At 38.2% G+C, this 16,766-nt stretch overlaps 1 protein-coding gene across 4 annotated transcripts; it reads right to left on the minus strand.

Annotated features, from left to right (window-relative positions):
- LOC18785590 lies at positions 1,937–3,943 on the minus strand. 4 transcript variants are annotated; one of them, XM_007218324.2, is made up of 3 exons: positions 3,440–3,943; positions 2,688–2,975; positions 1,937–2,228 (listed from the first exon to the last, which is right to left on the minus strand). In XM_007218324.2, the coding sequence occupies exons 1-2, from the start codon at positions 3,812–3,814 to the stop codon at positions 2,706–2,708; spliced, it is 645 nt and encodes a 214-aa protein (XP_007218386.1). In that variant the 5' UTR covers positions 3,815–3,943; the 3' UTR covers positions 1,937–2,228; positions 2,688–2,705. The 4 variants fall into 4 exon arrangements, with proteins under 4 accessions (XP_007218386.1, XP_020413896.1, XP_020413895.1 ...); XM_020558307.1 differs by having other exon boundaries at positions 1,938–2,078; XM_020558306.1 differs by having other exon boundaries at positions 1,938–2,112.

The raw sequence follows: 16,766 nt of genomic DNA on the forward strand, positions 1-16,766 counted from the left end.
TTGAGTGTGTACATTAAATTCTAAAAACTCAAGAACAACAGAATCAAAGGATATGAACTTGTAGAACACAAAAAGAGGAGCAAATTTAATACCGGGTCGACCCCAAAAGTGATCGATATTGGTCGGAACTGGTGAAAAATCCATTAGAACTTTTGACATTGATCTTTGTGTACAGTGAGTTTCAAAGAGTAGATCTTGCACCAAAAGAAAGAGGACATTGAGACGAATTCATGAGAGCGAGAGATGGGAATGAAGTGGTGGTAGAGGTGTCAAACGGATCGAGTCGGTTTGAGCACAGCACGAGCATGAACTACTTAAGTAAGGCCTGGCACGGCACGGCCCGTATCCTTAGGTCGTGCTGAGACGAGATAATTAGGTTCAATGGGCCAGGTCGGTCCAAGATTCGTCAGGGGCCGTGCAGGCTCGAAATCCAACGGATCGGCCCTTTTAAAGCTCATTTATTAAATTATATTTGTTTTAGAGAAAAATAATACATAATATTATTACATTTATATCTTAAATTTAAGTCTATTTCTTTTCTCTAATAATATGTATTAAAAGTTAATGTTTTCCTTTTATGTAAAATAATGATTTTCTATTTTCTTTTTCAAGTTTCAATTTTTAAAATCCAAATAATAATCTAGTCATTTTTTATTTAAATGTACTTCAAATAAAGTTAGTGGACTCTTTTTTCAACAAATAATAAATCTTGTTAAATGAAGTTGTAAAGAAAATTAGAAAAAAAAGAAAAAAGAAAAAAGAAAAGAAGAAGAAGCAATACATAGGTTAAATTTGGCGTGGGCCCATCTCGACCTGTTTAATGACCAGGCACGAGCACAGCCCGGGCGGGAATTGATGATTTTCATAAATAGACAGGCCCGACACGACCCGTTTGACATCTCATAGTTAGTGGTGGCAATTTCCGACACGACCCGATACATGACTTGAAACTCGCACGGAAAATTAGCTGGTCAACTAGCACAATTAAATTTTTAGGTCATTTTTAGGTCAACCTGCCACTGACCCGTTTATAAACATGTGGGTTTTGAGTCAACCCGCCAACCCGCTAAAATATCTATATAATCCTTTTATTAAATGAGTCAACTCATACCTATGTAACTCGCCAACCCGCTAAAATATCTATGTAACACGCCAACTCGCTAACCCATTTCTTTGTTTCTTCTTCATTTTCTTCATTTTTATTTTTATTTTTTTAGTTTCTTTTTCTCAATCTTCATATATAGAGAGAGGCAAAATGCAATCACTATTTTATATATATAAAAAATGCAATTGCTTGATTAAATTATCAAAGTTTAGGATTTTTTATTTTATTTTATTTTTTTTGTTATCACTTAGTGGGTCAACTTGACACGACTCGAAACCTGTACGGGAAATTAGTGAGTTAAACCCAACACGACACAATTCATTGCCAGTGCTAGCCCTACTCAAATTAGAGGGGGGCTGATTTTTGTGGTGTGGGGGTGAGTTGTCTGTAGGGTGGTTGGGGGAACAACTTTTCATCAACAAGAAGTTGAGCCATTTACAGATAATAACTTTGTGATAATAACTTTTTCTTTGCCTTCTTATGGATGTTGCTAGTTGGGAATTCATCAGAACAAAGCACTTTTTTCATAATAAAAATTTAAGTGACAGCAAAATTGATAAAATTTCTCAAGTTTATATGATGTGGCACATTGCTTCAATTCTTGGTTTTTTTTTCAGGTGAAAATTAGAATACAAAGAATGAGAGAACATGAGATAAAAAATGAAAATTAGAATACAACTGTTTTATCTTATGATCCTTGAATTTCAAATCTATTTATTAAAATTGTTCCAATTCTCAAGTATATTTAAAATTTTCTCATATAGTCGATGAAGTCCTAACAACTAATGAGATTAGGAGCAACACATCTGAACGCATGAATTAGCCAAGCAGTGAACCAAGAAAACATTCAATCCTTGTGAAAGGAAGTTGAGAAATTAGATTGTTTCTACACTGACAAAAAATACTAATAGTATGACCAACAACGGCACGTCGTATGTCACCCTCTTTCACTTCCATTCCATGGAACTGTTTCCTGTGAACTTTCGGATGAGAAATCTACCTACGACCTGAGAGAAAAATGGATTCGGCGAACATGCAAATGCAAAGTTCATTGGTGTTTTGTGCTAAGATAGCCTATTCCTACAACATAAGGAACTACTAAGGTTTTTCCCATAAGATATCCCTACAATATTTGGCAAAAGAAAGCATAGGTTCAGAATGGCACTCAAAATTTGATGATCCCTGCAATTATTGTTTGTAGCTTCATCTTAGTATGTGCTATCCATATGCCATGAGGAACTATATGCATGTCACAGAGCAAACATCTATATTAAGAAGACAACTCAAAAATTATCAATCTATTCTCACTATTTACACACTTTTAAAATATATATATTTCAATTTGAATCAGGGTAGGGTAATTACATTGCCCCACTTCAATCTATTTACTTTCATGCCACATACCACACATTTTTCCAACTTCTATAACCTCCATTGCATTCCTAGTCAGAGGAAGCTGCATCATATTTCACATGCATAGCATGTGGATGTTGTATAAATTTAAAGATAACATTATGCAAAAATCTGAGCATTGTGCATTCCTTGTTCACAGTTTTAGTTCTCAAAACCGAGAAATGCGTACCTAATGAAACATGTGAGTTTACTCAGCTTCAAGGGCAGCAATTTCATATCTGACTTCTTCCAAATGCTCATTTATAGCGGTCACAGCATCCTGCACCCCTCTAATGGCTTCCTTGAGATCATTATCATACTGGGCATCTGCTTCTGCCTCTTCAGTTCCAGCAGCTTCTGTTATCTCATGGAGATGCACACACTCATGCTCCATTGGTTTCTTAAATCTGCAGTTTTCATGACTCACCAGACGCTCCGAGGGTCTACCAGCCTTCTTCAGCACCTGAATTGTAGCCGTCTTCAAATCAAACAAAGGTATACTTAATGTCAGCAGAAAATGGAATAAAATCTGGTAGCAAAAATAACTACACACATTTCTTAGAATATGTACCTGAAATAAAGAAAAGATAGCATAACCCAATTATAATTTATTTTTAAGAACACTTTAAAGAAAAAAAAAAACAACCAAAGCTTCCAAGAGCATAGCATACCCCATTAATCAGAACCCATGATCATTTACAAAAATATATGCACATTAATGTTTGTGTGGGTTGGTATGGGTTCTTTCTCTAGCTATTCTACAAGCATTATTTAGTACAACACAAAAAAAAAAAAAAAAAAACAAAAACCCAAAAACAAAAACAAAAATCTTGGCAACGTATACATGAATTTGGTCCTCCGTTCCATGATCCATTCATAACCAGATTAAATAACCAAACTAAATTACATAAAAATGGAAAGTATATATGATGAAATAAATACCAAATTCAATTTTTGCTTCTCCTGGGTTTGGACAGCTCTGAGGAGATGGGCCAAATCAACTCGGCCATAATCGGGATCGTTGAGAAAGAGCGATTCAATACGAAGCACGTGCTTTGAGCACTCGTTGAATTCCAGCGTCACCTCACTGCAAACTTGTTGGTAGGCCAACTCCCCATGTGCCCCTGAACACGACACCATATACTCCCCAAACCCTCTTTTCAACTTCGCGTATGCTTCCGCCCTCCGCTGCTGAATTCCGAGGAACTCGCGCAGCAAATCGATGGTTTTCGACGAGCACTTTCCTGCCTTCTCCCTTTCTTCTTCTTCTTCTTCCATTGGGTCTCTTAGTGAGACCTTCTTCTCAAATTCTTCCATGCTCAGATTTTGCTTCTCGCCCTACCTTCTACTTCCTCCTCTTTTCTTCTTCAAGGGCCGAGCGGTGGAAATAAATTTAGATTTTTAGGGAACTGATATCCGCCGTTGAGATTTAATAATATATTATTTACTGGCAGAAAACAAAAAAAAAAAAAAAAAAAAAAGTAAATTGTCGCACACCCCCTGAACTAGGATCCAATCGAACTTAACCTCTCGAACTAAAAAGTCAGACAATTTAACACCTAAATCAATTAAATCGGCCAATTTAACTCTTGCCGTTAAGTTTTTCGAAATTTCATCTATTTTTCCGTTAGTAATAAGGGTAAATTTATAATTTTGAATAAAATAATAGTCAAATACATATAATTTAATATATATATATATATAATGTTATTTATAATTGTAAAAATGAAAAATAATTTTTCTTAATAAAAAAACACCCACCCTCTTCTCCACAAGCCCACCACCCCAACTGCCACAACCCACCTTTTCCTCCTCCACCCACCCACCTATCCTAGGCGCATCCCTCCTTCCACAACCCATCTTAGCCACCCAATGTCCCCCACCTCTATTGTTGCCTTCCCTGACCACCTCAGCCCAACAACTCAACAACATAATCGACGCCTTCATCGGAGCCGACGACTTCAGGAACTGGGTCCTTGCCTTTTCCAAGCTCCAGTTCTTCAATCCTTGCATGTCGACACCTCTACCGCACCCTAACCCAAAAACCCCACCCACCTCAACCGCTCCCTCATGTGACACACCCTCTATTCTTCTCCCTTATCAATCTACAATTTCAAGCTTGAGATGACGGACTTACCCAAACCCGATTCTAGCTGCGACAATGCTAGAATATTTGAGGGCTTGGACCATGGTAACAGCATGGGATTCCAAGATTTATTTGATAGAGTCGCATCCTTGGACCTGGTCGGTGGTCCCATCATAGAGTCGCATATATTTGAAGGCTTGGACCTTGGTAACAGCATGGGATTCCAAGCTTTATTTGAAGGCTTGGACCTTGGTAACAGCACGGTGTTAGTGGCCTAACTGTGCCAGAGCACGGTGTTAGTGGTCGAGCTGGGCCGGAGCCCGATCGCCATATATTTTTCCACCTTAACCCAATGGGGCTTATGGGCTCATTGGCCCATGAGCTTGGGCTTGGAGTGCATGAGGTTGATATTAGCCTAATTTACATGGTGTTCACTCAAAGGACTCCTAATATTTGAGAAGTTAGGATGTTTCGGTATCACCGAGATGCCTATCTAAATGGAGTCCTAGTCCGAGAAGGACTAGGTTGTTCCAGAGTCCTAGTTCGAGAAGGCCTAGGTTGTTTTGGAATTCCACTCTGAGAGGGACTAAGTCGTTTGGGGTGATATAAAAGGCTGAGGCCACCTTTCGTCAAATGTATGCAATTCTAAGTACTAGAACCCATTGTGCAATTTTGCTCTCAAACACTTGACTGACTTAAGCATCGGAGGGTCCTCAGCCGACATCACACTGGTGTCACCCACAGAAGCTCTCTTGGTTTGTAGGTTCTGGAGGACGACTTGGTTAGTCACGCTGACCTAGTTCGGAAGAATTATCCGACCTCGATCTCGAAAAAGTCATCGTCTGTTGAACCAATTTTAGGCATCAATAGTTTGGCGCCGTCCGTGGGAATCAACTTCCAGCCCTGACTAATTTGTCACCCCTACTACGCCGAGGAAAGGAAGGAAGAAATCCAATTGCCTAACTAACATTGAAACCTACCTGAAAGAGATGAGGAAAGACATTAACGAACTCCACGATCAGAACAAGGAGGTCATGGAGGAAGCTGAGAAGACCCATACAAGAAGAGAACGAAGGCTAGAAGAGTCGTGTTAGGAATATGGAGATCGTCAACGCAGTGGTCTAGTGGACCCCAATGCCGAGGCGAACTTCAACTTGAGGGACATGACGATGAAGAGGGTGAGAGCCATCCCTGATCTCATAATGGAAAGAATCGTGGGAAGTTGCAAACTTTTGAGCCTAGCCTTCACGACTTATTCTTTGGTTTCTCTCGCATGCCAGCCGAAAGCTAGAATAAGTACAGTAGCGAAGCTTAAGATTAGATGACTAATTAGATGACTAGTTTGTTTAACTCATGCTCTACGACTAAATCTCATATATGAAATAATATAATTCAACAGAAAGCTGCCTTTACTTGACTTCAAGTACTATAAGAGAAGGAAGAATAGATGGAAGTTAGAGAGTAGCTGCCTAGATACAAACTAAAAAGTCTGGATTTGGCTAAAATATCTTGGCCTAAGAGATTTGCTTGAGGAAAAGAAAGCTCAATATATACAACCTCGTAATAGTGATCATGAGGTCAATCATGATCGGGAAGTTGATCAGTCCAAAGTCTGCCCTAATGGAGACGTGCATACCGAAGAAAGTAGAATTTTGGAAGCCATGAAGCGGATACAAGATGAGATGGATCGAAAGCTAGAAGTCCGCCTAACAGCCCTCGAGCGTGAGCGAGGTCTAGGACCTCTCGACGTGGCCATGACAACTGGCACCCTACTATTCACTTGAGACGTCCTTGAATTCAAGCTCCCAAAGTATTTCAAACAGCTAAGAATGCGACTCTATGATGGGATCACTGACCAGGTGGACTTTTTGAAAAACTTATGTTACTTGGTGTATGTGAAAGATGTCGGAGATGCCATGAAATGTTGAGCTTTTCCTCTGCTCTTAGAAGGATCAGCTAAGGATTGGTTCAAGTCCTTAAAGCCTAACTTCATCAGCTCATTTGACTTGCTCAAATAGAGCTACGTGAACCAATTTCTATTTGCCTCAAAGAAGAGGCACCTACCCAAGTACCTCATCAGCATCATATAGGGCCCTAAGAAAAAGTTGCGAGACTACATCAACTGCTTCAATCGAGAAGTAATTAGCATCCCTAATTGATCTAAAGATACGGCCTATATTGCCCTTCTAGCTGGGTTCCGAAGAGGACCTTTTTTGCTCCATGTCAACAAGTTTCCACCTAAGAGTTATGAGGACCTGGTGTCTGAGGCGTATCATCATGCCATCACTGAGAAGATGACATATGACACACCAGAAGGGAAAGATTAAGAAAAGAATATTTGAAAATTCTAGGCGAGGTAGGAGAGACCGAGATCAAACACAAAATCCATTTCGACCGCGGTATGACAACTACACCTCGTTGAATAGTAATCGAGAGGAGGTCTTCTTCCACATCCAAACTGAGTTGCCAAAACCTCGAACTTTGAGGTTTTCCAAAGGGTGAAATGATCTAAATCGATATTGCAGATATGACTGCGAGAACGGTCATACAACGAATCAATGTTACGAACTCCATTATGTGATTGAAGCACTAATTGGGCGAGGTCATTTAAACCGATTTGTAGGTGAAAAGAAGCAAGCAGGGCAACATGACAACACACCAGACAAGCAACCATATGCTTTGAAAGACATCAATGTTATCTCATGTGGAGCAACCCTAGCTGGGGACTCCAATAAAGCACGAAAAGAATATGCACGACGTACCCAAGTTAGACTCATGGTACTCTTGATTGGTTTAAGCTACCGTACTCCAAAGTCACCCAAGCTCGGGTATTCAGCGTGTTATGAAAAATAATAGTTTTCCTCTTTCCGTAAAGCCAAATACAAAACATTTATATCATAAATAACATATAAACAAATTGGAAAGCTTTGAAGGTATAATAAAATTGAAGAAAATAAAATAATAGGTAAGTAAAGGAAAATAAATAATAAGTAAGAAGGTGAGTTTGGTACGGTGAAGCATGTCAAAGACGCTGTCCTAAAGCCTTTATAGCCTCCCTACGTGTAGGTACTGACGGTCTACAAGACTCCAAGATACGACCCCTTGTACACAAACTCAAGATCCGCTATGAGCACGTTTACAGACAGATATAGGTATCCAAGTCACATAACCATTGCCCAAAATAATAATAATAAAGTAGAGAATATATATGTTAAAGTAGAAAATGAGAGAATTAGAATGTGTATGTGATATTCTGATAGTGTATTGTATATATCGTGTGTTTTTGTGTGTTTTTGTGTGTATCAAATGTGAATGAGGAGTGGCCTTTTATAGGCATCCAAAAACATGTAACCTTCACCAACCATAAAAGTTCACCAACTAAAAAATTAAGGCTTTCACCAACCAGAAATAAAATCTGAATATTAAATATATATAACCCCCAGAATAAATAAAATAAAACCGCCAAAATAATTAAATAAATAAAACGGTTAAATTTTTAAAACCTTTTAAAATTCCAATAATCCCCCACAAGGTTTTCAAAATTTTACCGTGACAAAAAATATTTAAAAATATATAATATATATGGGCAATATAATATGATGTAATAGGTATAGGTGCCTTCCGGGCTTGAACCTTCACTTAGTGATGATAGTCTCCATTTGAGGAACCTAAGTGTACACAGTATTGAACTTGGCACCTTTGACCAAACTTCAACATATCCCACACATAGTATTAGTTGAGACTTGGATGCGGGGTAGCGCTATTTATGGTCATGCGCTAATCTTGATTCTCATAAGAGTTACTAGAGAATAGCCCAATTCTCATAGTCGCGGCCTCACGACGTCTCTCACTTAGGTGAGTTCTCCAAGAGTACATGTGACCTGCACCCTGCGGGAGTTTGCCCGCCTTGAAACTCATTCAGGGATAAATCCCTTCCTAACGTCACATAAAATAGCACTTTTGCCTTAGGGATGAGCAGAAGAATATCTCAAGGATATCTCCATAGTATTATGAGTGCTATATGAGTCACGCAGTATGGATTGTTTCTACCACATTGAACTTCCTTCATGGGATCTCCAATCACAGAAGTTGGGTTACCTCCCTAGGTGACTCCCTTATGGGCTTAAGCACATCCCCCTCCATATTTTGCATTAATAGCCTCCTCCACGAGGTATGCATATCAAAACTAGCCTTCACAAGGCATATATAATGTAGGTCATGTCTTTGTTCTCCATTTTAGCGCGCTTTAAACCTGCATGTTATTAAAATATTTCCTACACAATCTTGCACACAAATAATTAATGGATTTTACCTCAGTATAATTGGAAATTAAATGCGCATTGGTATACAGTTAAGTATAATGGAAATACATCATACATTAAATCTTCTGATCAAGAGTACCTCTCAAGTCCATGAAACTTTGAGTACACCTGCTACCACTTATGAACAACAATATAACAATTAATTCATTAAATAAATTTAACTATAAATACTGAGTATTTCAGGATACCCTTACTCCCTTTTGTGCACTCCAAATGGCTGAAATCATGATCACATATCCAAGTTGAAATTGTATCTTGTCGATTCTCAATATGAACCTATAAGACAATAAGAAGTCTCTACAAAAAAATTTATGCCAAAATCATCATTAGTTGCAAATATTTTCATATCAAATTGAAGATAAATTAGTCTCATAATAAACTTGCATAATGAAACAAATTTCATACAGACACAGTATGTTTGCCAATAAAATATAAAAAGTATTATGTCACTAAATGAATCTTTCCCATGAGAGCATAAAGAAATTGAAAACACACAAAAATATGGGAAAGAGAGAAGGAAAGCCTACATAAATGAATCTAATATTTTCAGCATAAAAGCAAAACTGCATAATGTTAACAAATAAATTACAGCATTAAATTTCCCATTTAAGAAAATTCAACTTCCACAAATTGGTCCACATGTTTTAAATTTTTTTAATAATTATCAAAACGCAAATAACGTAAGCGTTGAGCGTTAATTAAAATAGAATAAATCTGAATAAAGGAGATATGAAAACTTATATAATAAATGTACAAAATAACTTCACTTTTAAAGAGGTAATCAAATCACTCAAAAAGTGGAATATTAAATTAAAAAAAATAAGTATTGATATTAATTTTGTATTTGAAATACCCACAAAAATTCCAAGAAATACCCACAAAAATTCCAACAAATACCCACATAGTTAAGGAAAAACTCAACCCCCACAAATTAAGGATACTCTCAAAAAATATGAAGTCTGTACCAAAATTTTATTTATTTTTAAATTCATAAGATATGCTAACTCACAATCATCTTGATAGTCATTGTAAATATAACAAAACCATCAAAAGCCTCAAAAGAAAAAAATGCCTCAAAAATTTAGGGTTTGAAAGCCTTACACCAAAACTCAAAATAAATGCCACTTACAGTGATATAATTTATTATTGCATTTCAGTTTTCTCAGGAGGATTCCACAATGTACACTTCATGGCAATTAACTCAATGTGGCAGCTGTCAAGACTTTATAATTGTAACACCCCGACCCCAAATTTAACCCTTATTTAATTATTTAATTATTTAAGGGTATTTTAGTCATATTTTTAACCGGATAGAGTTTGGGACCGCGACTTGTATTTTTGGATAGGTCGTACTGAGACGAGTTCATAGACACGTAGTGGGCTCGAATCGGAGTTGTAACGAGAGAGATATGGTCAAAAGAAACCCAGTGGCACAATCGTAAATATTTTGAAATGAGATTTTTTTTATAAAAACTCAGATTTCTCTCTCTCTCTCTCTCTCTCCCGCGACTTCTCTCTCTCTCCTGTCGGCCTCTCCTCTCTCTCTCTCTTCGTAACTCCGGCCACCGGCCGCGGCTGCGGACGGGGCCGGTGTCAAAAGAACCGGCTCGACCTCGGCGTCACGACCCAGCCCATCCCCGCCATCGGCCGCCGCTCCGGCCGCTGGAAAATGGCAATTTTCGCCCGGATGTCGCCGGAACTTCAACGCCGTCGATCTCCCTCCTCCGGCCACCATTTCCGTCGACCCAGGTATGGACCTTGAACCTCTCGAGCTGTTCTAGCTGCCTGTTGGTTGGGTTTTGATCGATTCGATCTCTAGATCACTCGATTTTCGAATTGAAAATCGGCCGAAACTTCGGCCGCCGTGATCGGCCATTTCCGGCCACTTTTTGGGGTAGGTCCAAGAACAAAAGTGGCTCCAAATAGGGTGTTATACCTAGGGTAGGAGTTTGGAGCTGTGGTTTTGAGATTTTTCGGCGAAGCGTTATCGCTTTGGGCACCCACGCGCTGCCGGAGCGTGCGGCGGCGCGTGGGCACTGTAGAAAAATAGCACTGTGTTCTGATGAGATCCTTAGGTTGTCACGAGTGTGTAGGATTTCGTGGATCTCAATTCGGACGTCATTTGACTATCGAACGGATAATCGCATAGTATGCGTTATCCAGGTTCGATAGGTTGGGACCGTCGGATGGTCCCAAATTTAATATATGTTAATCTAGGTAATTCTAGGATCGTGTAGGAATTCACGGATCGTGAATCGGAGCCCCGGATGTTCCGAATAATAATTTTAAGTTTATATTTTATATTAACCGTCGGATCGTGCGATCGTGAAAAATCCGACCGTCCGATCTGAACCAAACTCGCAGGACAAGTGGCCTATACCTGGTAGAACCCATAGAGACTTTCGGATCGGAAATTGGAGGTCGTGGGTTCTGCAGGTCCGTTTGACCAGGGTTAGAGTAGTTTGACCCTTGGTTGACCGTGAGTCTCCCGGAGTAATCTCACCTTTCTGGGGGGATTATCGGGTGCTAGATGATTGTGGAGGGTTACACAATTTTAGAATTAATTTATATAACTATAATTATATATGGTTGTACAAGGGTACAACAGAGTCTAGAAGGTCAGTTTGGAGTGCTATACGCACTACTTTAGGTACCTCCTCAGATGTTGGATCCACTACAAGTACCACTAAGTGAAAGTTAGGTCCCACGTGGCGTAGGTTATCCGGCGTTGGGACAGGCCCCATACGTGGCGTTGGTTGTACCGGCGTATGGGGAGATTATTTGAAATACAGAGAAATGAAATAAGGTATCGCCCAAATATGGAATTGGGTTTTAGGGAAGAACTACGTGTGGCTTGATCCCTCAAGGAGGGTACGTAAGCAGCCTAAGGTTATTAGGTGCAGCCGCAGACTAAATATTAGACACGTTGTTTTAGAGAGATTGATTCGGACCTTGTTGTTGGTCCTGAAATTTAGGTGAAAATGTGATTGTGTTAGGAGGCTAAAACCTCATATATTGAAATGTGAAGGGTTAAGTGATGCGTGTTGAAATTTAATAGTCATAATTTATATTTGAATTTAGTGTTTGCCTTGTTTGAGGCATGAATTGTTTTATTAGCGTGTTTGGTAGTTTGTTGAGAATTATTGGAAGGCCGAACGCCATTTATGTGAATTTGCATGAGATTATATTGTGCATGCTGCCCGTTGGTGATATTAAATGCGTTTTTATGCAGTTTGAAATTTTGGGAAATGTCCAATTTATAGGGGAGATTCTGCCGAAATTTCGGCAGAAAGTCTCGGTTTTTAGTAAGTAGGCCTGGCATCGGGGTGATGTCAAGAATTTCAAAGGGTTCGCCTCGGGTTTTAAGAAAATTCGAGGCGGGTCCTTTCAATAATCAAAAGAACATTAAATTAACTCAAGAAGCTAATATGAAGGATTGCACAATCGAAATATATAGGCGTTGGCAACTTTAAAAGGAATCCAAGGCATTAAAACAAAGATGTAATTAAATTGCATAAATATTCAGAACATTAAAGGCAATAATCACCTAACAATATCAACAGTTTTACTGCCAAAATAAAAGCTCTAAATGTCATGAAATTGACATTAAAGTTTTGAAACTAAAGCTGCATAAATTAAAAGTAAATAAAATCTCGTAATTGAATGTGAAATGCACAAGCTTCCAAAAGAAGTTAAGAGCAATTAACTAATTCTGGAATCAAAAGAAGCTAACGTCCAAAGTGTTAAAGTGATGCATTTATACTACCCAAAAAATACTGTAGGTTTTTCTCCCAAATTCAAAGCGATCACAGCCATCAAAATTAAACTACAAAAGAACGGTTTGTACTTTTTCCATTTTTTTCTTTCAAGGATTTGAAATTAAAGTAAATATTATACTACACATATTTGCGAAGATGCAACAATTGAGTATTCAAATCTTATTTGTCTTCATAAAAAGTAAACTTAATTGTATGCTGAAAGATAATGCTTTATTCCTTCATAATGCATTAAACCACATAAAGATGGTGTATAAAAAACCAACATTAAAGCTTTATAATTGCTTCTCACCTTTTTGGCAATTGAGAACAATAAAACTTTTTTAAAAAACGATTATAAAGGACCATTATATAAAGGAAGATTGATGGCAACCAAAATGAATGAAGGCAAATGTAAAAAGGCCCAACACAATAAAATCAAATATATGTACTTGTTCTAAATATATATATATATATATATATATATACTTGCTTTGAACTTTCAATTAAAAGGAAAAATAGACTAAAGATTTTGAAACACTTCAACGTTTCGGTTTTAAACACTTCAACCATTCAATATTGGATGTTTCAACGTAAATTGATTAATAAGTAATAATAAAGTAATCCGTTCGAAACAATACAAGCTATTTAAAACAAACAGTAGCTTAGAAAAACATAGCTCACTTCAATATATATATATATATTTTCATTATTTCAATGGTCATTAATTAGCTTTTGAATGCTATTAACATTTTTAAGATTCTGAAATGTATTTTAAAAACAATTGTGCTGTAGAAAACGGACACACCACATAAAATAATAATACGTTAAGCTATAATAATAATACCACATAAATTAGGCTGTAGGTTTTTATTTTCAAACACTAGCAGTAATTTCTCAAACGTTAGCAACAAAATTATAAAATATAAATGTACCAACAATATTTAAAGCAATTGAAATTGAATAGACAACATGAAAGCTTTAAACTGCATCTACCCAAAATAAATCATAATTTTCATTTTAAAAATCCAATACAAATGCAAAAGCTTCAGTCAAAGTGTTAAAAGATATTAAAGCTAGGAATATGGGAAGAAAACAACTTTAACTTACAAAGGCTTTAGATTGTTATAAAAAAATAATAGTTTTCCTCTTTCCGTAAAGCCAAATACAAAACATTTATATCATAAATAACATATAAACAAATTGGAAAGCTTTGAAGGTATAATAAAATTGAAGAAAATAAAATAATAGGTAAGTAAAGGAAAATAAATAATAAGTAAGAAGGTGAGTTTGGTACGGTGAAGCACGTCAAAAACGCTGTCCTAAAGCCTTTGTAGCCTCCCTACGTGCAGGTACTGACGGTCTACAAGACTTCAAGATACGACCCCTTGTACACAAACTCAAGATCCGCTATGAGCACGTTCACAGACAGATATAGGTATCCAAGTCACATAACCATTGCCCAAAATAATAATAATAAAGTAGAGAATATATGTAAAAGTAGAAAATGAGAGAATTAGAATGTGTATGTGATATTCTGATAGTGTATTGTATATATCGTGTGTTTTTGTGTGTATCAAATGTGAATGAGGAGTGACCTTTTATAGGCATTCAAAAACATGTAACCTTCACCAACCATAAAAGTTCACCAACCAAAAAATTAAGGCTTTCACCAACCAGAAATAAAACCTAAATATTAAATATATATAACCCCCACAATAAATAAAATAAAACCGCTAAAATAATTAAATAAATAAAACGGTTAAATTTTTAAAACCTTTTAAAATTCCAACACAGCGATCACATTTAACCAGGAGGAGGAGGAAAGAGGTGTAGTTCACCCACATGATAACCAATTTATTATCCAAGCTGAGATCGCAAATTGTTGCGTGAAACGGGTCTTCATTGACACAGGAAGGTCGGTCAGTATCATTTTTACATTGGCTTTCGGACAGATGGAGACATCACAAGAAGAGATCAAGCTAGTGGTTACTCCCTTGCTCAAATTCACTAAGGACAACATCAACTCCATTGGAAGCGCCACACTACTTCTGTCACTTGGAACGGCACCCTAACGAACAACGGTGTACACAACTTTTCTAATAGTTGAATGCCCTTTTGCTTATAATGTTATTTTAGGTCGGCCAGCTTTATGCTTTCTCTAAGCCTCATTACCACTCACATGCTCTTGATGAAGTTCCCAACCAAAGTTGGTGTGGGATATGTGAAGGGTGATTAAAAAAAAAAAAACTATAGAGTGCTATGCTATGGCATCCAAGTAAAAAGGGAAGGAAAATATGGAGATGTACGCCATCAAACGAGGTGGAATAGACCGTGCGGTCGAGCTCGACACACAAGAAAGTGCAAGTAAAAAACAAGCAATGCCAAGATGGGACTTAAAGAAGATGCAAATCAATGATAATCACCCAGATCGGATATTCAAGATTGGCGCCCAATTACCACCTCAGATTCGTAATAGCATGACAAACTTCCTATGTGAGAATGGTGAGGTCTTTGCGTAGTCGTATGAAGATATGCGGGGAATAGATCTTGAGATCATATTGCACCGTCTAAGTATAGATCCCGCCTTCAAGCCAGTATGCTAGAAACATCGAGCTTAAGATGTTGAACGGTACACTGCCATGAAATCAGAAGTGGACAAGCTCACGAAGATTGGTTTCATTCGTGAGGTCAACTATCCAAATTTGTTGGCCAACATGGTCATGGTGAGGAAGACACTTGTAAAATGGCGAATGTGCATTGACTTCACTAACTTGAAGAAGGCGTGTCCTAAAGATAGCTTCATGTTACCCCGTATTGATCATCTCATCAATTCAACCGCGGGCCACGAGCTCCTCAATTTCATAGATGCATACTCAGGGTACAACCAGATTTTGAGGTACCCACCAGATCAGGAGCACACCTCGTTCATCACAGACTGAGGTCTTCATTGTTACAAGGTCATGCCATTCAGGCTCAAGAATGCAAGTGCGACATACCAGCAACTTGTCAATTAGATATTTGCCGACCAGATTGAGAAGAATATGAAGGTCTATGTCGGTGACATGCTAGTCAAGAGTGTCATGGTTGATCATCACATTCAAGACCTAGTTGAAAATTTCAAGGTATTTAAGAGGTATAAGATGAGGCTTAATCCAGCCAAGTAATCCTTCGGGGTCAGTTCGGGAAAATTCCTAGGGTTCATGGTCAACTAGCGTGGCATCGAGCCGAAGTCAAAAAAGATCCAAGCTCTACTTAACATGAAGTCGCCTAGGACCTTGAAAAAAGTGCAAAGCCTAACAGGCCATATGGCAGCACTAAATCGATTCATATCCCAAGCTACAGACCATTGTCAACCATTCTTCCAAGCAATAAAGGGGAAGATGAAACTCATTGATTGGACCCCTGAGTGTGAGCGTGCTTTTCAAGAGTTGAAAGAGTACATGGGAAAACCCCCTCTTTTGTCCAAGCTTGAATATGGTGAAGGTATGTTGTTATACCTATCTGTGTCTTCCACGGTGTTAAGCTCGGTGCTCATCAGAGAGGTAAGCAAGGTTCAACACCCCATGTAATATGTAAGCTGAGTTTTCCAAGATGCCGAAATGAGATACCCTGAGATCCAGAAGTTGTCCCTCGCCCTTGTTATTTCAGCTCAAAAGTTGAGACCTTACTTCCAGTCTTATACCATCATTGTGCTAAGCAACCACCCATTGAGGCAAGTCTTGCAAAAACCCAAGACCTCAGGTCGGCTCATCAAATGGTCAATTGAACTTAGTGAATTTTGATAGCATATACTGCTCACGAGAAGCAATCAAGGCTCAAGTTGTGTCTTATTTTCTTTCTGGGTTCACCGATGTAAAGCCACCACCATTGCTGATTGATTAGCCTAAAGTGAGCACGGAGAAGAAGATACGACCTTACCTTCCATTTTGGATTCTACATGTTGATGGTGCATCAATCAACAAGGAAGTGGGGTGGGGTTAGTATTAACCTCACTTGAAGACCATGACCCATTATGCCTTACGGTTTGGGTTCAAGGCCTCGAATAATGAAGCTAAGTATGAAGCACTCCTTGTAGGACTACGCCTACCCTCTAAGCTCGGGGT

Source organism: Prunus persica, chromosome G2, assembly GCF_000346465.2.
Source record: "Prunus persica cultivar Lovell chromosome G2, Prunus_persica_NCBIv2, whole genome shotgun sequence".
NCBI lineage: Eukaryota > Viridiplantae > Streptophyta > Magnoliopsida > Rosales > Rosaceae > Prunus > Prunus persica.